Source organism: Diplotaxodon limnothrissa, linkage group LG22 (assembly GCF_057381915.1).
Source record: "Diplotaxodon limnothrissa isolate DT_005_m linkage group LG22, D_limnothrissa_male_GT1.1, whole genome shotgun sequence".
NCBI lineage: Eukaryota > Metazoa > Chordata > Actinopteri > Cichliformes > Cichlidae > Diplotaxodon > Diplotaxodon limnothrissa.
In genome coordinates, this window is record NC_140616.1 from 11,980,846 (window position 1) to 12,007,207 (window position 26,362).

At 40.8% G+C, this 26,362-nt stretch overlaps 2 protein-coding genes across 2 annotated transcripts; one reads left to right on the forward strand and one right to left on the reverse strand.

Annotated features, from left to right (window-relative positions):
* The first annotated feature begins 74 nt into the window (after positions 1-74).
* prrt1 (proline-rich transmembrane protein 1) lies at positions 75-9,212 on the forward strand. The gene is made up of 4 exons (XM_085346829.1): positions 75-93; positions 2,797-3,134; positions 5,959-6,150; positions 9,036-9,212. Exons 1-4 carry the CDS (start codon positions 75-77, stop codon positions 9,210-9,212), a joined length of 726 nt encoding a protein of 241 aa, XP_085202955.1.
* A 6,217-nt stretch (positions 9,213-15,429) lies between these two features.
* tmem268 (transmembrane protein 268) lies at positions 15,430-26,053 on the reverse strand. The gene is made up of 9 exons (XM_085346618.1): positions 25,945-26,053; positions 23,156-23,294; positions 19,569-19,663; positions 19,385-19,492; positions 17,893-18,045; positions 17,697-17,807; positions 17,162-17,251; positions 16,772-16,978; positions 15,430-15,651 (listed from the first exon to the last, which is right to left on the reverse strand). Exons 2-9 carry the CDS (start codon positions 23,286-23,288, stop codon positions 15,490-15,492), a joined length of 1,059 nt encoding a protein of 352 aa, XP_085202744.1. The 5' UTR covers positions 23,289-23,294; positions 25,945-26,053; the 3' UTR covers positions 15,430-15,489.
* Positions 26,054-26,362: the final 309 nt, after the last annotated feature.

Sequence of the window (26,362 nt, forward strand, 5' to 3'; positions counted from 1 at the left end):
GATTTTCACCACCAACTGGAGTAAAGGAAAAAAAATAGATCCGATCAAAGGAGGCGGACAGAAGATCTGAAAGCATGTCGTCAGAAAAGCACGGTGAGGCGTTTTAATTGTCTGAAGCACGAAGGCAGATCCAGGGCATCGGCCTATATATATGTGTGTGTGTTTTGGTTTTTTCTAGTTTGCTGTCATCTGCGCTTTTCCCAGCTGCCCCCTTGTCAACCTCTCCATCCGCTTTTGCTTCTGCTGTGTCTACAAGATGATGCACCGCTGTGTGGGTGCAGCTTTGGTGGGGGTTGGAAAAAATAACCGCAGGGCCGTGGAGACTTTAAACTAATATCATCAGACTTTCTGTGTGTATCTGCTGAATTTATTTCTTTTACATTTAGTTTATTTTCATGTTCAGATTTTCTTCACTGAAGTGAGCTTTCACATCCTTCCTGGACTCCCTGTTCCCTATTTTTCCTCCCCTCTGTTATATATGTCTCACATCATTACGCACGGGCCTACGTACATCTCTCCTGACTATAGACAGGATGTGGGTGTCCTTTGCGCGTGCACGCCTTTAACAACCATTTATTGCTCGTGAACCCGAGCCTCTCTTCCACAGAGACACACACACACTTTAATCCTTCCACTTTCTAATATTTTAGAATTTGAAGCACCAGTTACTGATGTTGCTGGTGAACTGCATCTTTCCTCTTAAAAATATTCAAATAAACAGTAAAACAAAGTAGACGATGACACCTGATCTTGCCTCAGGAGGTGTGAAGAGCATAATGTGGAGCCGGCTGTAAACGTGACCGCTGTCTTGTGCTTTAATCAGATCTGAGAGGCTATAATTAAACAATGGATGGACATCTGCTGATGCTCAGAAGACACTCATGCAAAACCATTAAAATACAGCAGGGACGTTAATGTGTTCAGCTAAATGGATGTACAGGTATTAGTTAACTGTTCCAAGCTTCTAAGTAGCAAATGCCTCAAGAAGAGAGTATTACAGGCATTTTGCTGATGACAGACGGACTCGGTTTTAGTTCTAACTCGAGGGCAGCATCACATTCAGGTGTGCCACTGCCACAGCTCTGTGCATGCTTCTGGGTGAATCATCAAACATTTCCCACAGCTCAAAATGTCTCAGGTTGTAACTCAACAGAGAAAATCAATATTTCTGATTAGGTGTGTTTGACGGCTTCTGGTCAGTAAAATCTGCAGCTGTGGGCGCTGCAGATTGACTGCGACCTTAAAGGGACACTTTACCCCAAATCAGACACATCCTACCTCGGGCCTTAACCTGTTGTTTATTGATCTCAGCTGTTTTTAGTGTGACTTTTTATGATATCGGCACCAAACCAGCTCAGAAATGCTCACTTTACTTGGAATAAAATGCAACCAAGTGGAAGATAGATGGATGCTACAGATTCAACTGTTTTATGTCCCAGTGATCACTGAGATTAAGGCAAATTTAAACTTTGCTGGCCAAGCAAGAGTCCAGGGATGTTTCAAGATGGCTGCTGAGCTGTGAGACGTTACAGCTGATCTGAGAGAGGAAGCCATGAATGTTTAAATGCCGTCACTCTGTCACAGCCTCGCCTGGACAGGCTGACACTTTCATGCAGCTGGCTGGAGTAGTTTGGGAGTTTCCGCATGAAACTGCTCACATCAAGATTTTCTTTGTGAGTAACCTGGTCATTATTTCTGTGAAGAGGTGCTGCTGCTGGGTTTTTCCCAATATAAGCTTTTTTTTTTTTAACATGTTGAGCACCACAAGGCAGTACTTTACTTCCATTATATCCAAGAGAAGAGGAGCATTTCTGCACCTGATCCCTTAAAAAACTGGACAGCACGTGCCAAAACAACTGAGATGGATGAATTAGATCTACATTTGATTTTGAGGTGAACTGTCCCTTTAATTCAAGTTATAATTGCCAAAGATGCTGCGCACACACACACACACTCTGATATATTTTCTGCTCATCACGTGATGACCTTTCAAAGGTGTCTTCCTCCTCGCGCTCGCTCCTTTCCCCTCTGTCTCTTTCTGGTCCACTTCCTGCTTGTGACAGGGTTGGGGCCTCTTACGTAAAACCGGTCCCCCGAGCGCACAAGTCGTCATCCCTCATCACCCAGCTTCTCTCCCGCTCGCTGACACTGCCTCCTGCTCTCCTTCTTCGTGTCTCATCAAATCCTCCCTCTTCTATTCCTCCATCCATCTCCATTCTTTTTTTTTTCTCCTTTTCTTCCTCCTCATGTCCCTGTCAACTTGGATTATCTCAGCCACCTCCCCGCTTCGACAACGCAACACCCTCTCAGTTGTTTTCAGTGTTAAGCAAACACAAAGGGAGCAGAGGTGTGAGCATTAAAGTGTTCAGACGTCCAGAAGCAGACAGATGCTTCGGGACGTGTTTCTCGACACCTGAAATGCCAAATTTCTGCTGCTAATAAACTTCTTTGTGAAGGATAAGCAGAGAAAAAGGCCTTTCTTCTTTTCCTTTGCCGGCAGTGAAAATGCCAATAATGTCATCATTAGCCTGCGCAGGTTGGAAATGTCAGGCTTTGTAGCTGCTTTTTTAAGTCTTGCTGAAGAGCTGTGCTCCGTGTAATTGTTTTTTTTCTCTCCTCCTCGGCAGTGAAATAAGACATATTAGAGCCAACATGCAAACACACGTGTAGCCGTGCTCGAGTTAGATAACACGCTCTCGCTCTTACATCTGTTTCTTTTATTGTTCTTCCTCTGCCTTGTCTATTTCTGACTGCTCACCTACCTTTCCTCATCTTTCCTCCCTCTTCCACTCTCAGGGCTCGATGACTCTGGCCGTCAGACCATGCAGCCTCCTCCGTACCTGCCCGGCCCACAGGACCCCAACATGCCCCAGCACCCCAACATGCCTCCCGCGCCGGGCACCCAGCCCAACTACCCTCCTCCGCCTCCTCCTCCGGGTTCAGAGGGATACCTCCAAGAAACTCAGTTCCAGTGTGCCCCGATGGGGCCTCCGGGAGCCCCGCAGGGCTACACTATCCAGACCCAGGCTGCGGGAGGCACCATGGCGCACCCTCCTGTGGGATACCTCCACCCGGGCTACCCGCTTCAGCTGCAGCCGTGCACAGCTTACGTTCCCGTCTACCCCATGGCATCGGTGAGTGAGACACAGCCTTGAAAGATTTCACAGCTCTGGCAGCAGGCTGCAGCAGAATTAAACCTCCACACTTCTTTCCGGCTCGTTTAAAATTGTCCATAATTCACTCCTCAGTAAGATCCACTAAATGTCATTCGATGCTTATTATGCAGGGAATCAAACGTTCTTCTGTTATCTCAGGGGCTTGTCTCTATCTTCAGAGAAAATGCGCATTTTGTGAAGTAATTTGCTCATTTTCTGCTTCGTTTGTGGCACCTGCTGTTGCGTCAATTAGCTGGACATTTATTAATCAAACGATGTCTCTTTTTTTCCCCACATAATCAGCAATAAATGTCCGGAAAGCTCAGTCAGAAAAAGGAAAATTACAAACCACCTGATTTGTTCCATTGAGCATGTCTTTATTCATCAGGCTCGTGTCCCACCAGCCCACAAAGAGCCTCTCGTATGATTTTAAATATCTTTAATGATGATGAATGATCATTTTTAATGATTAATGATGCACACAGCAGTGTTTTGAATAAGCTCTTTGGTGTTGCTTTCATTTCATTAATTTTGCAGGGTCAGACAGGGACGTAAACATGCAGGCTAATTCTGCACGTTGTTGCATTATTAGGCTGAAGTAATTTGCATTGATTGTCCTTGTACTTATATAAAGGCGTAGGACATTTTTCAGGCTAGAGGACATGTGGTTTCATTTTTGTGTGCAGCTTTCCAGCAAAAACAGGCTGAGTGTGTTTGTTTGATTCTCATAACAATCGAGATATTTCTCTGAGCTTTGAGCCTGACGGGTGAAATCGGTACTTCGTGGTAAAGTGTGCTTAAAGTGAAAGATCGTCTGGAAGCCACACATAAATTATAATACATGAAAGCTGACGTGTCAGTTAATTAATATCAATGTAGTCAGTTAACCCACATTACATAAATTATACTGCTTTTTTTACACTCTAATACATAACTGAGTGCGTCACTGAGGTGGAATATAAATGCTAATACAATATTCGTACATTAGAGGAGCCGTAAGTTTGAAAAATGAGTCACAGAGCAGCAGTTCAAGCCAGTAAAATTAATTGATTTGGCTGATTTTAAATCAATTCATATACAAAACAGCAACAACAAAAAAGAAAGCAAATCTTTTGTTGCTGAACGTCATTGTAAAGCTTTTTTTTTTTTTTTAAATAATTTGTGCACAAATCCTTCATAAACAAGACAATTAGATTTTAAGAGAAGCTAATTTTGCATAAAGAGATCCATATTTTTTCTTTGGGCTTTGCTGCTGCTTTTGCACAGACACACGATCAGCAGGAATAACTGGCTGCGCAGGAGATGTCCTTCACAACAGACGATGCCGATGCGTAAGAGCATCTTATGACACTCAAGCTCGGATCTGGGTTGCAAAATACTGTGAAATCATTAGAGGAGCATTATTCCAAATTATCAAGACAATAATTTGCGTGCATGAAATTAAAAATGTCCCCACAAGGGACATCAGGGGCTCTGCAGAACAAAGGAAGTGCAGCACAGCTGTAAACTAACAATATAGTTGATGACTGCAGGGAGGAACTAAAACATGTGCAGCACTAAATAAGTTTAAACTGAAGTTAAAGGCCAGTACTTGTAGGTGGAGGAGGGTTGAAGGACAAGTAGAGCTGCTTCTCTCTGTATTGTTCAGTTTCTACTGTTTTTCTGAGGCTCATTTTTCAAAAATAAAACATAAATTTCATAAATTTAGCATCTCTGACAGATGGGGATATTTGAGGGGTCAGAGGATGATAAATATTAAATCTTTTCCTGTTTTTCTAATTCTGCAGCAGAGTTTTACCTCTCCAGGTCTCATCTCACTGTCCTGGGAGCTTCGGAGTATTCTAATATATTAATAACAGCAATGACAGGAATGAGACCATTTGAGCAGACGACATAAATCCTTGGTTGAACTATTAAGCTTCAACATCATGTATTATAAAGACCAATCTGTACTCTTTGCCCATTCATTGTTGCTGGAGAACACAGTGGATTTTTGAACTACAGCCACACGTTCGTCCACGTTAATAGATCAAACAATTTATATTTTACCCTGAACTAACATCAAAGTTGTAAAACGAGGCCTCGGAAAGAGACTGTGAATCATCAGACATCTGAAAGTGCAGCTGTCCAGCTTCCCGTCGGTAATTTCTTAAAAGCAGCGTGGGTTTGAATGCGAGGAGAATAATATCGAGAGCAAAATCTGCACTGCAGCACAAAATCACAAAATCCTTTTCCTTTTTTTTCTTTTTTTTAAGTGTATTTCTGTCTGGCCTGCTGAGCTGATAAACATGCACAGCTCAAGCAGAGCGAATTGTGATGCGTTTCTTGCATCTAATTGAAAAAAACCCCCAAGTACTGAACATAATTTTTAATCCCGACAGGCTGAAAGCGGCACTGCACTCTGATATCTCGTCTCACAGCTAATGGTAATTACAGATATGACTGTACGGTGCAGTGCAGTCACGTTTCAGCTCCGCAGGTGGTTTAAAATAAAGCTAAAATTGTCCACTTGGCATAGAGAGCTAATGTTCAGTGCCTCCGCGCCACGATTAGGTCGCCTCCAACGTCTCGTCCAACTGTGAGAAATTCATTTAAATTAAAAATGAGACAATCAAAAATCCGAATGCCCCCTCTGACACCAGCGATCCTAGCAGGCTCTGCTTCCTGCTGCCCGGCTGCTGTGCCCTTCTTCACTCACATTAGCGTGTTCCTCTGTGTTTTGGTGTGGAAAGAGCTTTGCAAGCTGCTGGACTGTTTTAAAAGCACCGCTCTCCATCTTCTCCTCCTCTCTCTCTCTGTTCAGGGTCAGCCCTACATGCCGGCTGGAGGAACTCACCCGGGGATCCCACCGGGCCAGATTCACCCCATGCAAATGCCACCGAGCATCACCCTAATGGACCGCCGACCGCCGCACGACTACCTGCCCATCGCAGTGCTCACCACCGTCTGCTGCTTCTGGCCAACAGGCATCATTGCGATCATCAAAGCAGTGCAGGTTAATGCTGCTTCATAGTCTCCTTTTCATCTGTGGCTTTCATATCGATATAATATCACCTTTACAGATGACTTTGCGATGAATTTTCACTTTAAAGCCATTTTATTTGCAGACGCAGACGCTCCCATTTAAAATGATAAATGATAGAAATCCTGCAGTTTTTCTTGTCGTCCTGTAAAATAAGACAAAAACTTTCAGTGACTTAAAGCTCTTTCTTTGCACGTTAAAACAAGACTCTATAAAATCAATATTTAAGAGAATATTTTACTTCCAGTAATTTCTCAATAATTTCTAGAAACAGCCGAGCCGTGTGGTTCTCAGTAAACAGAACAGGTATCTTTCTTACATTTAAATGTTTCATATTATCATACAAATTGTAATATTTGATAAGCAGAGAAAATACAAAATGACGTTTTTAAATTATGATTTTATTGATTGAGGGATAAAAAGCTATCCAAATTTATTTACATGCCCTACAGTTTTTGAAAGTTGAGTTAAATTTTAGCTAGCCTTCCTGAAGAAGGATAAAAGATCTCAAAAAGTAACACATTATGCCACAGTCTGAAGAAACACACCTGAGAAACAAAGTCACTGACATCTATCAGTCTGGAATGGGTTACAAAGCCATTTCAAATGTTTTGGGACTCCAGTGAACCACGGTGAGAGCCACTGTATACAAATGGAGTAACAGGAGTGTCCAGCCTACCTAAATTACTCCAAAAGCAAATCGACGAATCATCCAGGAGGTCACAAAAGAACCAGAACAACATCTAAAGAGCTGCAGGCCTCACTTTTCTCAGTTAAGGTCAGAGTTCAACAGTAAGAAAGAGACTGGACAAAAATGGGAGAGTAACATGGTAGGGTGCTGGTCTGGGGCTGGGTTGCCTCTTCTGGACTCTGGGCTTGCTGTAATTGATCAAACTGCTGTCTACCAGAAAATCTTGAAAATCATCAGTTTACACCCTGAAGCTCAAGTTTACTTCGGTTATGCAGCATGAGCCAAAACAACCCAGAAAGTTCACCTCTGAATAGCTCAGAAATAAACAAAATGAAGGTTTTGGAATGGCTGAGTCAAAGTCTGGATTTAAAATGATTGACATGCTTTGGCATGACCTTAAACGGGCTGTTTGTGGTGGAAAACGCTTCGATCTGGCTGAATAAAAGCAATTTTGTGAAGAAAAGTGGGACAAGATTCCTACACAGTGATATGAAAGTCTTACCACCAAGCATCACACACACTTGATTAAAGTTCCTGCTGCCAAAACCAGGTATAGGGTGCAGGTAGGTTTAGCTAACCTTTTCCCTTAATAAATGAAATCAGAAATGTAATTTTATATTTACTCAGGGTATCTTTGTCTAATTTTCAAAGTTGTTTGATGGTCTGACACATGTAAGTGGGACAAATATGCAAAAAACTAAGTATTTAGGAAGGAGCCAAATACATTTTGTGGAATTATTTTAAGCTCTGAAAGACTACACATTTGTTGATAAGCGAACAGCTCAGTAAAGGCAACAGCAGAACTGCGTATCTATGGCTTTGACATGTGTAGGTTATTGAATGTGACAGAAACTACAGTTTTCCTCAGACCTCCACGTCAAAATGTCCAAATTTACAGCAGAACTACATCATTGTGTGAAAAATCTGTGGTACATCTACTGCGGTGGTCCTGTGGGAGGTAATTGTCAAGTAGGTGTCGATTATGCCGCTAGCTGTTTGTTGAGCTTCGCTTCACCTTATTCACGTCACTGAATTGGACCTCTGAACTGTGTTTACGGTAGTTTTAAAAATGGACTTGTACCTTTATGCGATTAATTTTAAGGACAACCAAAAAAAAACCTGGATTTCACTTTTACCGACTCGCTACTACTGAAATATGTCACTGCAGGTTTCCAAAAAATAAAACGGCAAAGGCAGTTAAGCAAAAGGGTGCCTACATCCATCTTTTATCTACAGTTTGTAGGGGATGTGTCACTTGTTGCTCTCTTGTGTATTTTCAGTAGTTTTTAGGGCAACACTGGAGCCCTTAGTCGCAGAAGAATGAGATACTTCACACTTTGTGACACTACAAATGAGAAAACTAAATTATCTCAAGCCTTGACATATATTTTGGAAAGCAACTCTTGTAAAATGGCACATATATAAAGGTTTTCAGGCAAAATTATTTTATCTTTATCTTTTTAATGGGTTGTGAATTTAAAAAAAAAAAAAGCCTTCCAGCTGCATGTGACTGTCAGGAAAGATCATTCATCCCTTGACTGTTTGTGTCAAAACAGGCTGTGGCTCTTTCTTCCTGCCAAGATAGGATCTGAAATACAGAAAACGACGTGGCTATGAATTTACCGACTGCAAACCAGGAGCCAGTATTTTGTGATTCATAATCATACAAAAAAAAAAAAACAGATGGAAGATGTTACTTTGTGGATTCACTGATGTCACCTCTACATAATCTGCATCAGCAGGCGCAGTTTTTTTTTTTTTTTTTTTAAATGCTGTTTTTCTGTGCAGGTGGTGTAAAGTTAGAGCTCCGTCTGGTGACTTTCATACTTTTATGTTGCTCTGTTGTTTATCTAATGGCAGACTGTGCTGACCAACACGCACTCAACAGACCACATCATTACATAACTGCACCATTGTCAGTGCAATGGGACAGAATGGATTTTTTCCTCTGGGCCTGCTCAGCTGGCTGTGCGCTGAGCTGATCTGACAGGGCATGGACCCACCGGTCTGAGCTCTATATGATGTTATAGGGTGTTACTGCACATTCAGCCTGTGCTGCAGTGAAATCGATCCATTCATGCTGTTTCAGACTCTCTCCTGCTCCCACTCGTGTATCTGCTTGTTGCGTAACACATTTTCGAATTTCTCCTCCCTCCTTCTCACTTAGGTGCGTACGGCGATAGCCAGAGGGGACATGGTGACGGCGGAAATAGCCTCCCGCGAGGCGCGCAACTTCTCCTTCATCAGTCTGGCGGTTGGCATCGCCTCCATTGTGCTGTGCACCATCCTCACCGTGGTAGTCATCATAGCATCGCAGCACCACGATGACGACTGGGAGCCGTAACTCCACTATTAAGTCCTGCTGGGAAATCATGGCCTGTATTAGCTAGCTAACTCTCAATCATTATGAGGATGTAGAAGCATTAAAAAAAATGCACTCAAAACTGCTGCTGGCCCTCTGCATACATCCACACACACACACAGCTCTGACCTAACCTGCCGCCATCACACACTCACAACCAACCACAGCTGTCGTCCAAATGCAAACAGCTGTCAAACGAGGCCCAGCTTTGCTGTTATCACAGCGGCCGCTTAATATTTACACCTAGATATGAGCTGCAGGAGGGAAACAAAGCTCCTTGCATTAACAATTCATGTGATGCTGATTAATTTATACGTCCTTCACTGATGTGTTTGGATGAGAGGATAGGCCGCTGTGTGTGTGTTACATATTTTAGCAGCAAAATTGACCAAGTGGCGACCCCCACGGTTGATGAAATTTCAGATGCCTCATTTAAAAAAAAAAAGGTTTATTTAGCTTATTTAAGTCTCGCTGGTGCAGATATACATGTGTTCTCTTCTTTATGCGTGCCATGTGGAAGCAGTGCTGATTTGCAGTGTAGAAGTGTCAGAGGGGATAGTCGATGTACATTTATAACATGCCAAATGCAGACTGGACTGACCAATCAGAGTATATATTTCTGTTTATGTATTATATCAACACTTATCTGTTTAAAATGATACTATATGAACTATGTGTTATTTATTTATAATCTGAAATTTATTCATTTATCCAGTATTTACCCATGCATAGACTTTGTCTGCTATAATTTGCAGTATATCGCTGTTTTATTGAATTTGTCGGACTGATTGAATTGGCCTGAATTTGATATCTTACCACTATGATATTGCACTTTGTAGTAACAGGACGAGATGATGCAGCTGCTTACATTTATAGTTTTTACAGTGCATGAATATAAATCTAAGCTAATGGGCTTTTAGTGCAAAAAAAAAAAAAATGCTGCTGCTCTTGGGAACATTTCCCTGAAATAAATGTGTGCTGAAGTATTTTTCAAGATGTCAACGAAGCTACTGTCAAAACAAGAAAAGGAGACAACTTAGATGATAAGTCTTTAAATATTAGGTTTGCGAATATAGCATTTTAGAAGTGTGTTAGCCTTTTTTGTGTTGCACATCTCTTGCTATTTAATCTTTAAAACACTTTTTATGAGACTTAGTGAAAAATTAGAAGAATGAGGCAACATAATCCTGCATGTCATCCTCAGTTTGCTTCCATTTCTCTTAAATACTAAGGCTAGAAGTGTGGCTCCTTTAATTTTATCTACAGAGTTTGTTTTCATGCAATTCTGTGGCTCCACCGTTACTGTGTAAACTATAAAGTCAGGTTTCCGGGGTGGTAAAATGAATGTTTCTAGTGTGAGAGAGAGGAAAACTTAATGCCTGTGTTCTATTGTAGCACTTTCAGCTCTATCATATTACCTTAGATGAACCTATGACTCTCTCATACTCTCTTTCTCCTCTTAGGAGTTATTGGACCTATTAACATATCTCTGTTGATCCCTAGGACGACAATATTCCAAAAAAAAAAGTTTTATAAAAATATTAACACAATAGGGAAAGTTTATAATTTGATAATTACCTAACAGTTTTAATATTATTATTTATATATTGTTTAACACATTGAAAAACATTTATATTGATATTTTTAATCTGAGACAGGAATTTAACCCACAATAATTACTTATTTTACAAATCCCATGTTATTCAATCCTTTTAGGTACATTTTATTTATTCTGTTGCATGTAAAATGTAAGTAACAGGAATAAAACAATAACAATTTGAAGCTGGAACAAAAAAGAACACTAAACCTAAACAGGCTGCTAATCGCTAACACTGTCGTTGTTTTGAAACTGCTTTAACAAGTTAAGATTAAAAATGCTATGTGACTCCCAAACATGTTAGAGGAGTTGTGTTTCAGCATTTAAAATGGATCAGCATTTTAGAGAATGAAATATCTTTCCTGTAGAGAGTTTTACTACCTGTGGCCTTGAGATATTAGCTTAGCTAGCTTAGCATAAAACCTGGAAAAGAGCGGGAAACTGCTAGCTATGTCCAATTGTTTCAAAATCTGCCTTTAAGCATCTCTAAATTTATTTTTACACTTTCTTCTTGTATTATATATAGTAAATAGATGTAATGTTCTAAGTATTAAGCTTTAGAGATGCTAATAAGTGTATTTTTTATTATATTTTGGACTTAGCTAAATTAGCTCCCCCTCAGTGCTAAAATATGAGCGTCAGTATTCTCATCTCATCTTGTCTCATTCTCTGCAGGAGAGCTAAATAAATGTGTCTCCCAAAATGTCAAAGTAGTTTCTAAGCAGGAATAAAAATAAAATTTTCCTCTTAAGACTCACATTTTCTTTTTCCCAGTGCAAATACAAGCCCAGTCAGTATGGTGACACTGAATTAAAATCAGTGTTAAATGAAACACAGGGCTGTTTAGTATTATAATTGCACAGAAGGCTCTGGCAGTGAGTGCGCTGACTGAATGGAGTCACTCCTAGTTTGTCTGCTGCTCGGCTGCATCTTCGTATGCAATCCTTTCTGATGGGATGAACTGCAGCTGTTGGCGCTACAGCTGGGATGTGTGTTCCTTATTTCCTTTTCATTTCTCTGTTTTGTTTTTCGGCTTGTAAATGCAGCGGGTTGCTTGTTCAAAGAGCCAAAAATTACCGTGTACATGTGGTTCTCTTGGGGTTTATTATTTTAATTATGTTCATGGCTGTGCTGCACATGCATTGGTTGTTTCTGACTTCAGTTGTTTGAGTAATGAATAAAACAATAATTTTGAGCTGTGAACAAGAAATCGACGAAGACAGCGTCTCATTCTTTGGGTCTGTTTTTCACCTCTCCATCCTCTCGGTCTCTATGGCATCTCCTCTCTCCCTCATCACTAGGATGCTATTTATAGTTGCCCCGGTTTTCTGCCTCTCTCTGTCTCTTTTTTCCTTCCTCTGTCAGAACATGGACTACAGTGTCTCTTGCTATCTTCTGTTTAATCACAGGATGTGCTGCAGGTTTTGGGCTCTGCACATTAAAATTAATAAACCTTCCTTAACTGTTTTACTGTATAAACATGTAAAATCATATCACATCGGTCACTTTCATGTTGTTTCCTGGCCATCTTTTTTTTTTGCCTCTTTGGTCCGGAATGGATGAAAAAAAGACTCATTATCAAACCCACAGTTATCGAAAACACGATTAATAATTATAAATGGATCTTTTCCCCTCTGGAACCACCACAAGGTTGATTTCACTCCCTTTCCACACCATTAAGTCTTTGGACAGTATTTTTTTGTCGTTTTGTCACCACAGTGGACGTTAAATCCTAGAATCAAGATGTGATTGAAGTGCAGACTTTCAGCTTTAGGTCAAAGGGTTTAACTGAGCTATTTTCATATGTTCAAAAGTAAATGGACAAATGACTGACAAACAGTTTAAAGGCCAGGCGAGACCTGAGTTCAAGTGACTTACAAATAAAAATATTTAGCATTAAAGCATTACTGACCAAGGTTGTTAGCATTAGGTGATCCACCCTCTCAATTCAATTCAATTCAGTTTTATTTATATAGCACCAAATCACAATAATGGTTGCCTCAAGGTGCTTTATATTGTAAGCTAAAGACAATTATGGTCACTTTAGGTTCCAAACAAGCAACAACTGTTGTTGTAAATAAAAGTAAAAGCACGAAAAAAGTGAAAGCAGTGTCTGTATGTGAGTTTTGGGGACCCCTGAGCTCTCAGTGTATATACAGTCCTGTGGTTCCCCTTAGTTGCTGTCTGAACCAGTATGCTTCTGGGTTTCCCCGACTTTACTTTCAACCTGAATAGTGCAGATCTCAAAGCAGATTTCAGCTCCTTTATTTCACTAACCTGACCGCGAGAAACCAAAAGAGTTACAGACTTGGAGAATGAGTGGGTGAAAAGGAGGGCTGTGACTGAAACGCACCATCTGCTGGCATAAAATAAAGACTTAGATGAGTTAGTGAATGGATAGTAAGCTAACATTTAAAATGAACTGAATAGAATGAACAATTTACCCAAGAAAATAAGTACATTGCATGCCCTCATTATCTAGTGGGGACTTATTCAATTAGTTCCTTTCTCTTGAGACCAGAAAGTAACGTAAGTCACCCAAATATTTTATCACCTCCCCTTTTGTTGTTCCTTCCCAGACTTATGCGTTCTTTCCCGTCAGTTTCTGTGTTCATGAACTGCTTTTATGTACATATGTCTGTCAGGCCCCCCTCACATAAAGTCCATAAATAGTCCTCATTTGAAGATTTCTTACATTTTAGAAAACAGGTCACTTTTTTCCAGTGGTAGTTTTCATGCCTTTTTATTTGTTTACTGGTCCGTTTCTTTTCTTCAATAACACTACTATAATTAATTGCGCACATAGTTATTGATATTGCACCAGTTTAAAAATGTGTATTTATTGTTTGTTTATTGATCTCAGCATAGGCTATTTGAATTCCAGACCTTACATCTTCCCTCCATGCAATTCATCTATTCTGAGAATCTTGCACTGATTTCACATTTTATGAAAATTATTCATGTAAAGCCTGAAAGCCTTGGAGGGTTTATTAAAGTCTCTCATGAATTTAAAATAAGGAATTAAATATCAGTTTTCATATGTGAGTTTTAATTAGTATCATTTTTGTTAGCGCTAGCATTTTTGTGCAATTTATTACCCAAAGTTTGGTATACTTTATTTCTTTTAGTGATCTTTTATTACAGGTTTGTCACTTTGCATTTGAAACCTCTTCTATATTGCTTTTTTGCATATAGTAATCATTAAAATCTGTGGTATTGCCTCTTTAAATGGTGCGAGGTCTCTGTCCAACAGAAAAGAGGTTGGAGGGAAAAGGTGGGAGTCGAGCCAGCCCGTGTGTGCAGGATCACAGATGGTCGTTTAGCCTCCTGAGGAGAGCCGGTGTCTCTGAGATCGTTTAACTTGGCCTCACGCTGCACGCCTCTCTCCTCTATCACACGGTCCCAGCTTCCCCCCCGTGTCGGCCACGCTGGCTGTCTTGCTGCTTGTGTTTGTGTCATCTTGCTGCTCTCTCGCTGGGCTGTCATCCCGGCCCCAACATCAGGACTGATGGGCGACGTCTGGAAATATTTCAGGATGGATTCTGGGAAGTAAAACCGCAGGTGTAGAAGCACAAAACAATATTTTTTTGCCAGGATGAAAAAAACAAAGCTCATTACACACTGACATCACTTTCCCTTCACACATTGTGTCTTTGTCTACAAATCACTCGACAGGCTTAGTGTCCTTGTCTACAACAGCACAATAAGTTTATTCAATCGAATACTGCGCTTGAATGCATTTTAAAGGCAAACATACGTACATATTGCTTCATCATTTTCATTTACTGTTCATCAGTCAGAAGGAGACCTGTCACAGGCAGCCATCGATGTTTTATGACCCTTAAATTTACCCCAAATGCACTTTTTCAAGTTTTTCTACAGTGAATTACAAGAAAACACCTAAAAAAAAACCATGCAACATACCAGTGCTTGTTTCTGTGTTTTTATTAAAAACTGGGATTTTTGTATCACAATATAAATATTTACCCTCTAAGGTCTAAGCTATCAAAGATGCAAAACTCAATCCCACAAAACTCTTTAAAAAAAAACAGCAAAATGAGCCTTTTTGATAAAAATATGGATAGGTTTTAATACGTGTGGAATATGTGATTGTCTGGACTTGCAAGAACAATTTAACAATTACTAAAATTACAAAGTGTGATTGCCTAGGGTTGGAGTAATGTAGTGAGACAGAGCAGTAACATAATATGGAAATAGCACAAGTGCCTCAAAACTCTACTTGAGAAAAACGCATATATACATATACTGTGTGTCAAGTCATAATAACCTGTATTTAATATATGTACAAATAATTTAAACAGTAGTAAGCAGTGGCCACGGCTGACTGCCATGCACACGGGAGGACAAACATTGTTTTACAGCAGCTGGACGGACCTGTGTTCTGCAGTGACAGCGTTTGGCAGCGTGCAAATGAGTAAACATCCAGCTGGTGCAAACAGAGCGGGCAAGAAAACAGCAGCTGACATGCAGCAAGAGAGCGATAACCTTAAAACTAAGGAAATGAAGAGTTTGAGGCTCCAAACAAGTCCTTCTGGGAATCAAAATGTTCTTGATCCATAATGCCTCCTGAGAAAAATTCTCCCATATGTCAGTTTGTGTAGTTTCCAGCAGCTCTCTGTGTTTCTGGTTTGCTTTTGGTTGTTATTGAAGGATCTTTGTTTTGATGTACTGACAGAGGCAGATGGGGGCTGTGGTGCAGTGGCTTCTCTGACCTCTGTGGTGTGACGATCCTGAGAGCCTTTCAGACACGAGGAGCTTCACATAAGCCGCACTGTAGGTCATGAGGAGCTGGTAGGCTTTAGCCTGCAAGGATAAAAACAAGGACATAAGCAGATATTGGATGTGTGTGAGAGAAAATGCGAGGTGGGATTGAAACGATCAAAATGCAATCTTAAATGTGCTTTGAAATGATTAGTTAAGCCTTTTCTGCAGGCTACACTTTGAAACAAGGGGCTTATTAAGGTCTCAGTCATATAAACGTAGCCATAAAAACGATCAGATGCTCATTAACTGAAAATACTAGTGCAATGTCTAGTGCAACAGTAATCAGCAGACAGGCGCTGCTGCTCAAATGCACTCGATTGACTGATCATCAGCGAGTCTGAGCACCTGTGGTGGGTAAGTGGGTCAAAGAATGTAAGGCACAAACACTAATATTTCCTAAACCTTTACATGAAAAAACAACAACTTTAAAAACAAATCTAAATAAACATTTTTGCCCTCCTCTTCTTTTGGGTGGCACATTTTTCAGTGACTATTTGATATAAGAAGGAGGTGCTCACCCCACATCCAACTGGCTAGCTGCACGTGTGCTGGAGATGGCTGTACAAGCTACTGAATCATGGCACATACTCAGTTTTTCACTCACTGCTTTTGGCTTAATTTCCGCTGAATAAATAATGACATGGTGTAATACAGTATATTGTGTATTGTTCAGCTGAGGCTCTACCTATTTTTAGAATCTGGCAAGAACCAAGAAAGAACCAGAGAGGGGGGAAAAACACAGTTTGGGTAATGAGCCACTACTGAGCTGTTTTACCCATTCATTTCTTAGAATTTAAGCCCAAGTAGTCGTGCTGACAGATTTCTTTTTATTCACAAAAGCAGCATGTCTTTGTCAAAGAGAAAAACTGACACGTCCCGTTGAAACCGCACTCAGGGATTACATGTGTAGTTAAACTTCTTTGCACTGGTACGGCCCATTTAAGATCAAAGTGAGCTGAATGTGACCCACGATATAAAACAAGCTTGTGAGGTTTGGTAACAGAAGCCATTTTGCTCCTCCAATGAAAAGCAGAACGCTTCAGCTCTGATTTTAGTGCCCCGTGAAGCTGCACACATCTGTGATCAGCCAGATGTGATAGATCTGTTGCTGATATGACTAACGTGGGTCTACTATCGCCCAGACCATCATGTCTCTCACCTGAGAAGGTAAAGCTGCATCGGGGACGAGGCTGTAGTTTTTGGTGGCTGTGGCGTCCTTCTGCTGGTTGGATGATCGGCCGCTGGCTGCGCTGCCATTCTCCAGCAGAGGCGTCTGCTCATCGGAGTCCTGCTCCTCCGCATCTGATTCTCCGGCCGACACTTTGGTCACCAGGACGAAGTGAGACATCTTGCTCTTCAGTTTTTTCTGATGGGAGTTAGACATCGATTTTATCATTTTAAAGACCAAATGTCTGCGTTTGTTTCCTGCGGCAACCTGGAGTTATATTTCTATCGATCTGGAAGGAGGGCAAACAGCGGAGCTCCAGAAAAATCGATGCGGCAGCAGCAGCAGAACAAACCGGGCGACAGATGTACTTGACTCTCTCACCTGAGTGTCAGTCGTCGCAAAGCTGAGCTCCTCTAAAGTTTCAGTCAGCGCCCTCAAACAGGGGGACATGTCCCAATACACGAAGTACAGCTACAGAGAGACACAGAGAGGGGACAGCAGACACGAGCTTCAGTGGACCACTGATGTCTATTAATCACCACATTATTTCATTTTAATAGATCTGTTTAAAGCATGGAAGATGCCCTGCACCACAACATGCAATATTATTACTCCTGTGAACTTTTCCTAAACCTTTATCGTTATCCTGCACACTTTTCCTCCACATCACAATGTTTTCCACTGAGGTCAATTAAAGGTTTTACTTCCTCTCATTGGCCGTTTCCCTTCTGTCTGACTGTTTGCTGTCATTGGTGCTGAATCGTCAGTCATCTCTGTATTTATGTATTTATCTTTGGCAGGTTGTAAACAAAGAAGGGGGAAATGAATGAAATGGAAGTTGGTAGCCTGAACTGTATGAAACAGCCCATACTCAGCTTCATATTCTGCCAGTTTGAACTGATGTTATCAAACTAACCTTCATGTTTCCGGTGCAGTTTCGCACCCAGTCAGCCACGCCCACCAGCAGCTTGTGTCTCACCAGCATCTCGTTAACCTGGACCAACCGAATATCTAAATTCACATTGATCTGACACAGAATGGTTTGAGAATCAGTTCAGGGTCAGACTTGTGTCAAAACTGGCTTTACTGGCATGTCGTGACAGCTGACTTACCTCCTTGTTACTGCAGTGAAGGATGAGGATGACGGCAGTGGTGAGGACGATGGAGATCAGGCTGACGGAGAGACAGAGGACCCAGTAGTCGCTAACGGTGATGTAGAGGTGGAGGGTGGAAAACACCGCACACCACAAAACCACATACAGCACCTGGTGGAAGCAGAGGGGAGGAGGCTTTAGGAGTGTCAGCTGTGAAGCTAAACCATTAAATATTCTGGTTCTCAAAACTGTAGGGCGGACCCACTTGTGAAAATACTGAGTGAAACTAAGCGAATAAGAACGTTGATGTTTTTGCATCTTCGCTGAGCACAAACTCTGCTCGAATTTAAGTCTAGCTGGATTTCACTCTGCCTCTGTGTGACTGGTAATGGAACATTAAAAGGGTGATTTTTACTGTTGTTGTTGATGTTTGTTCAGAGTTATTAATAAAGGATTTCTTATGAAAAACCTCAAATTTACCCAGAACCCACAGAGATGTGTTAATGATGCTTGTTTTGATTGGAATTCCAAACTTATTAGTCTGTTTATTAATTACTAGATAAACATAAAAGAATTAGTAACTACAGTTTTTCACTCAATACTTACAGCCAGAGCAAAAACACTGAAATCATGGCAATTACTCTATTCATGACTCTCAAATGAAAGGACTTCCTGTTTTCTCTGCCATATGTCACCTAAACTACACAACTGTTTCACACAACTCTGCGCAGTCCTGTGCTGGTCTTCCAGGACCGGATGACCCAGCAAATCCAAACATGCAATGGCCAGAGAAAAAAGAACCCCCAAGAGCTACATATCAGAGTCTAAATGTTGCAGAAAAAGACTGAACAAGTGTAGTTTGTTTGTAAGGGTAGCTGGGGGACAGCCTCTTCTAAGCATAGCTTAGGCTTGCAAAGTTGGATCTAAACAAGAAGATTTATTTGTATTGGATATTTAATAAAGAACAATGCTTTTTAATACCGAACTAGTGTAAAGTCAATTGAAATAAAGTAAATGTGGTATACTTTTGATGGATATTTTAATAGATTATAAGTCAAAGCACATAGATAATCACAATAAAATCATTTAGTTAAATAATTTAAAAGTTTCAACTAAAAAAATAAATAAATATTGTTGTTTTGTTTTTTTCGGGATTGTTTGAGAGTACACTGTCTATAAAACCTGAAATCTGTGTAACTTTTCCGCATTTCTTTGTAAGATGTTGTAGCAGCCTTTAAGGGGAATTCCTCTGAACAATGAGCCTGTGAAAACTTCCTGTCTATCCAGTTAGTCAAGACCTTGGAGGTTTGATGAAAGTGCAGAATTTACTCAAACTGATTGATGGAGATCTTTGTCTGTTTTGCTCTCTTTTCTATTTTCACTCTGACTACCAGAAACAGCCGGCACAAGCTAAACATTTCAAAGAAAGAATGAAAACCGAAAGAAAAATATTGAAAACAAACAAAATAAACACAGGAAGTGATAATGGAGAACAGAAAGATCATCATACCGGCGCCATTATAAAATGAAACTGAGCCGAGTTGAAAACCATGTATCTCCTGACCGAGGGGACGTCCAGAGCTGTTTTCAGTGGAGTCTCCATGTCTTCACGTGGAATCTAAAATCGTGAAACAAACAAATTAATTTGGTAAAGATCTCTAACGTGCTGCTGTTCAGTGTGTGCGCGTGTTAACCTGGAAGCCCTCCCTCTCCAGTTTGGCACGGCACCGAAGCAGATTAAAGCTGGGGTACAGCATCGAGCAGCTCGGCACTGACGCCACACACTGACCTGAGAGAAAGACAAGAGTATGGAAATAAAACCTTTGAATCGATTGATTGATTCATTTCATTTCATCCATATACATAAACCAAAAAACATCACAGACCAACACCTGACAGTGTGCATGCGATGAGAATAAGGAAGACCAAAAAGTAATCGTAAAGATCAACTGATTTCAATAGTGAACCTTTGTTACATGTAGGTCATTAAAACCTCAGTCCACCTCTGGTGTGTTAGTCATCACAAACAACTTTAAGAAAAGTAGCCACAGGATGAGCTGTGGGGTTAAAATATGCACCACAGATTTAGAGCAGGCTTTTTAATCCGAGACCTTTACAGAACATAAATAAAATCTAACACTGTGTAACTTACAAGGAAATGAGGAAACTGTGCTCAGAGGTGAAAATTGCCTTTATGTGTTTCTGGTAAAGCGTGCAGGCTCGAAGCATTCCTGGCACAACAGTCCCAGCACTGGTATGTGGTTCATTATAAGGCGCAGGAGGAATTTCACACTTCAGGTTTGAATAGGCGAGTGCAGAAGCAGTTCCACGAGAGCATAATCCAGGTTTTTTTTGTCCTCGTTTCAAAGAGCGTCTCTGTTAGCTGTAAGAATGATTGTGCTGGTTTAAAATGTGCCATGTGTGATTCAATCATTTGTCACAGGAAACCAAGAATATATGAAAATAAAACATGTCATCAAGATCAAGTCTGTGTGAAAACTATTTTGGGATCATAATGCCTCCCACACACCGCTTCAAAAGTCTCTTTGGGTGTGGAGCCACTCCAGATGGGGCGTGGACAGTGAGGGGAAAAATAAGGAATGACGTTAGGTTGAAGGATGATGATCACTGCTATTGCACTGAAATAATCTGCACGGTTGTGTGTTGTGTGTGTCGCTGTGTACTGTCACATGGGGGCAGTGTCAGTTTGCCTGTGGGCTACTCTGGTTTGTCTGTTTTTGGATCTTTAGCTGCTGAGGAGACCACAGAAGTTGTGCAGTCAAAAGAACTAGTGAAGTGAAACTCAGTGCTAAAAACAATGAAAACTGCCCACTGCAGTCAGATCTGTGCTGCTTTTTAAAATCTCCGATGCAGTTTTCTTCCTTTGCAAGCCCACTTTATAACCAATCAGCACTGCACCTACAAATAATGTTATTGCTATTGGGCTGTTGAATTCGTGGACTGCATGTAAGCATGTGTTGCATACCCAAAATCTTTCACTCTGTATTTAAAAGCCTGCACAAGGGCACTCAGTGTGGTACCATGATTTCTGTTTTAGTGCTAAAAAGCTTAAAAATGTATTAAGATATCCAAACACACGCGTGTGGATCACAGACTGAAACAGGCCAGAGTCAGAAACAACTTGCAAACAATCCATCCAGAGAGTTCTTGAATTATTGGTTAGATTGACGCAAACAGTCTGTAAGTAAGAACGAGATTTTAACTCGCTTTTTCAACCTTTACACAACTGTTGCATTAATATTTTCTCTGAACTGAAACAGGCACTATAATCATAGTGGAAGGTAGTGTAGGTCTGACTAAAGCACTATGTGGGCAAAACTGCCTACACATTACATCTACAGGTGCTTCTGGACCATGGAAACCTGCGCTATGAAGCTCCCAGCACCCGGTCTCTGTGCTGATGTTAATGCTAGCCGAGGCTTGTAGCTCTGCAGTTATTGAGCCAACACAGAGTTGGCTGCTTTTCCACACTGTCCACTTCAGCAGCGACCGAGCTCTGTAACTTTTTATGCCTGAGTTGCCGTGATCTCTAAAAGCTTCCACTTCTTATCACGTCACATATCACAAATAACAGATGATTGTGGAATATCTAAGAAGGAGGAAATTTCAGTAACTGAGTTGTTGCAGGGGTGGCGTCCTATTACAGCACCACGCTCTGATTTAGTTAACCCATTCCTTCTCAAATGCTTTTAAAGGCAGACTGCATGTTTGGTGCTTGGTCGTATACACCTGAAAACACCTGAATTCAAAGCCCAGTACTTTTCTCCATATAGTGTGTGAGATGAATTACCCAATTTGGCTTTTATTAAATATGATTTATCAGCTTGTTCATGTTATTTGCAACCAATTCAACAGATCAGTTGGTAGAAAACACACAGCTTTGATAATAATCCAGTGCTTTGACAGAACTGGAAATCTAGGCTACTAAAATGAATTCCAAAGATTAAGGTCACACAAACACACACAAAAGAATAAAAAATATTAACATATTTAAAGAGACTGGAGGCAGGCAGTTAGGGAGACAGCTAAAGGATGATAAAAGGCATCACATCTAAGCAAGTCTATAGAAATGAATTTTTAGAAGCTATTTAAAAGAAGCCGTTAATTCTGAAGGATGGTCTCCTCAGAAAGGTCACATCACAGCTGAGGGTTGTCTCTAGATTTGAACCTTTTGAACCACTTAAAAAGCCCCACCTGAAGCCTCGAGCAGGCTCATACAAGGTCAGTTATTCTGCTGCCTCGCTCGGAGGCAGACCCAAACAAGCTTTAAAAAAGCGATCAGTAAACTCTTAGATCAGTTCATCCGTTGAGCCGACAGAGAGAAGCCAGGATGGGGGTGATGTGATGCTGTCTGAAGTATCCAGTAAGATGCCAAGCACCTGCCAGACGGCAGGAAGGTGCAATAATCCAGGCTTAAAAAGTACATAGACGACTTTCTGCAGATCTGAGTGTGAAAGTGTAGCTTTAATTCTATAGATGGTTCTAACTAGGAGAACTTTTTTTAACGTGAGACTCAAACATGAGGCCTGAATTGAAGTGAACACTCATGTTTCTGGCAGCTTTCAAATGCCCAAGAGAAGTTCTCAGTTTGTGGGACTGAACAATAACATTTGTGGTACTTTGTTTCAGAAACTGCTGTGACGTCCAACATTTAACCTCACTGAGGTGGTTTAAAAAAGCAGCTCGGCTTTTAGGTCTCATTAGAAGGTATATCTGCTTGTCCCAGGTGTAGGAATGAAAAGAGAGGTTCGGGAAGCGAATAAATAGAAAATCAAATTGCACCACAGGTAGCACAAGCTGCAGAGGATGAAGGGTTTCCTACACTGTTAAGAATGCTCTCATGACTGTTTTGTATCAGCAAAAAGAAGCAGAAACATCAAAGTAATCCAAATGAATTGATTCAATTATTTCTCTACACCATAGGCCTTAGTAGGCTACACTTTGGCCAGGGTTAGGCACAAAGATTTTGCTATTTATTTATTCTACTTCCTGTTTTATATCTAACAGCTAAACATCCTGATTCATACTGAGACCAGAAGCCTTGTTCCTTCAAACAGACGCAGTAAAAAGGCAATTCATTTCATTAACAAGCTACAAATGTCAACTTGCAAAACAATACTGCCAGTAAATCAGCATAAAAAGCTATATGCCATAAATTCATCTTCCATCAGCAGCTGATCTTTGATGCACAAAAACCGAACTAAGGATGTGATGAATGAAGAGCTGTTTATCAAATACATACAATAAAAAATGCAGTTACCGTTCGACCAGTCAGGTCTGCTGTTGATGCTGTCCCGCGCATGAGGTCTGGAGTACTGAATTTGAACGTCCCCCTCCCTCTCCTCCACTATGTGGCAAACTCCATTGCTGTCCTCCATCATCTCGGGGGTCATTGTGTCCTTAAGAACAAAACAATTAAATTAAAAAAAAAAAAATCTAAACTGTTAAGCTTAAAAGTTCCTCTGGCTCATGTGATGGCAGAGTCATGCACGATTTTGCAAGAATCACAAGAAGACAGTCAGAAAGAAAATCATGTGCGTGTAAGAGGTTGTGACTGCCAGTATGAATAGCATTGGGAAACTGTTTGGTAAGCCTGGAGAACACATTTGTGAGGAAGCACGTCATGATAAGAGATAAAGTAAAGAGGAATGCATTCATTTATTCTTTTCCTAGTGTATGAGTCCCAACAAAGGGGAACTTCAAGACGGTACACACAAAACCAAAGGAAGTAAAATATTTAGCTACTATCAGTACTGAACTGCGCAGAGAGCTGAGTTATGGGCATGTCAATATATTAGAGAGAAATGACTGGAAAAGTTAAAATCACTTTTGCATTGATTACATACTAGAAGTAACTTGACAAGCACCTGAAAAAAGTGTAGCTGTACTGTTTTACATAAACAGTAGCGCTGCATGGTTTTATGCATGTTGTATATTAGATGCATGTTTGAACTTTTTTACTCTTACATCACCTTGATGATCAGTTACATCAGTCAAATGTTACAAATGCAGCACACAGTCCTCCAACACAGAGAAAAGCATGTATATTAGTCTCTATATGCCAGCCACTCTGTTAGATACACCTGTTCAACTGTTCATTAACACAAAAGTGTAATAAGCCAATCATATGACAGCACCTTTATGCATTTAGGTACATAAACATGGTCTGAAAAATAAAAAAACAAAATCCAGTGAGCAGTACTTCTGGTGGTGAAAATGCCTTGTTCATGTCAGAGGTCAGAGGAGAATGGCAACAGTAATTCAAATCACCAGTGGGTATAACAGGTAAGAGCATTTGAAAATGTAACACGTCAAACCTTGAAGCAGATGGACTACAGCAGCAGAATACCTGTCCTGTCAGCTAAGAACAGGAAACCGAGGCTACATTGTTCACAGGTTTCCCAGTATTGGATGTAAAAAGACTGGACAATATTTCCTGGTCTGATGAATCTCGATTTCTGCTGCCACATTCAGATAGTAGGATCTAAATTTGGTATAAAAAGCGTGGAGCCATCCAATCTCGCATCAAGGATGCATGGTGGATGTGTCATTTCTTTTTACACACTTTGCCCCTTAGTACTAAGTGAGCACAGTTTAAACACCACAGCCTACCAGACTATTGTTGCTGACCATATCCATCCTTTTAACAGTCACAGTGTATCCATCACTTAATGGTTGGATAATGGACCAGTTCACAGAATCCAGAATGGCAGCGCTGAAGATAAAAAGTGAGCCCAGCTAAGTACTAGTAAGGTGTTAAATGCTGATCTGACAAGAGGCTGAGGCCTTTATAGGGTGACTATGTAGCATATAAGGTAAGGTTCTCATTCCATTTCATGTTCATTTCAGCAGTCCATGGATCCCTACATCTTTGCACCACTTGAATAAACTCTATGAGAGCTTTAGGTGCACATGTATAGCTCATGTTTCCCCTAAACTGCAGTATTCTGTAAGTAAACTAAAAGAAACTAAACCCAAAGTCGATCTGTGACCAGTAATTTAAAAAGCTAAAGCTAAAAGCTAAATATGTTAAAGAAACCACAGCCATAACGATAACGGGGACAAAAAAAAAACCTTAAAGAGGCCTTTATCGCTAATAAACACATTTACAGTTAACTGTGAGAAGTCTGCAACCTTGCAGGAAACTTTAACTTCTGCTTTCGGGGATGTGGGCCTTTACTGCTGTGCAATACTGATACAATATCTGCTTACGGAGGCAGAACAAATGGGCTGAATTGTTGAGAAATTACATTGTTGTGATTATTTTGGAGTTTTACCAAAATAAAACTCGTTCGTTGCACACAAACGTGCAAAAATGCCATAGCAGAGAAGCTGTCTCATAAAAGAAGAGGAGACACAGGTTTCTTGTGGACACTATACCTGAACCAGATCCCTCTCCAGCACCAAAACTGACCGTCAAATAAAAGAAAAGTAATGAACTTAAATGTTTTTTAACCAGCTCTCTCTGGCTGTCGTTGGAAACAAAGTTTAGCAGTTAAGTGTGAAATTTAAACTGTCGGTGTCTAACCTATTGAAGTTTAACCTCTTCCTCACTGCTCTCATTCTGACTTTATTTACTTTCATTTTCACTTCCTTGATTGTTAATAAGGTCTAACGTTAGACCTTATTAACAATGCCAGTACTGGCATGGAGACAGTTTATCACTGCCTGCTTACACTGCACCTGCAGATGAGGATGGGGAAGAAAAAGAATGACACATTTCACACATGTACAGGCAGGCTGTATCTTGCACTCGGTGCATGTTTTTACCACCCAGAGGGCTTTATCAGTAAACACCCAGCTGTTATCTTTACAATGCATCATGTTTTCATGTCCGGTGTTGCAAACTGCACATCCTTTTTGCCTGCTCGTAAACTAAACAGTGTATCCTTAACCTGACGTTAAACTGAAGCCTCGACGATGACAATGGTTGAATATTTTTGCTCCTACGCATTTTTTTTTGTGCGCAAAAGTTCCTCTGTAAGTTATTTTGTTTCTCCTGACACCTGTACACGTGAGAGTTCCAAAGCAAGACTAAACATGTCCTACCTGAACTTCAGATGAAACTCCATCAGTTCACCAAAGCTGTCATCTTTGTATTCCCTTTGTCCTTCCTACCATAACTCCTGTTAATCGAGAGAATTACCACATGATGGTCCTACAGACACACACAGAATTGAAGCGTATGCCTCTATCACACGAATGAGTCTCAGCCTCTCTCTCTCTCTTTCTCTCTCTCGCTCTGTTTCTCTCTCTCGTGACTGAGCTCAGCCCAAACTCATGACTGCAGGAATGTGGTTTGTGTGGTGTTCAGCTCAACCTGTCAGCATTAGAAAGAGGCTCATGGCCTTCATGCAGGGACCCGTTGAGAAAAACTAGCTTCATTTTGATATATATATATATATATATAAAAACACCCAGCACGCCCCTGCGGGCGGTTTATCCTTCAAGCTCGGGTCCTCTACCA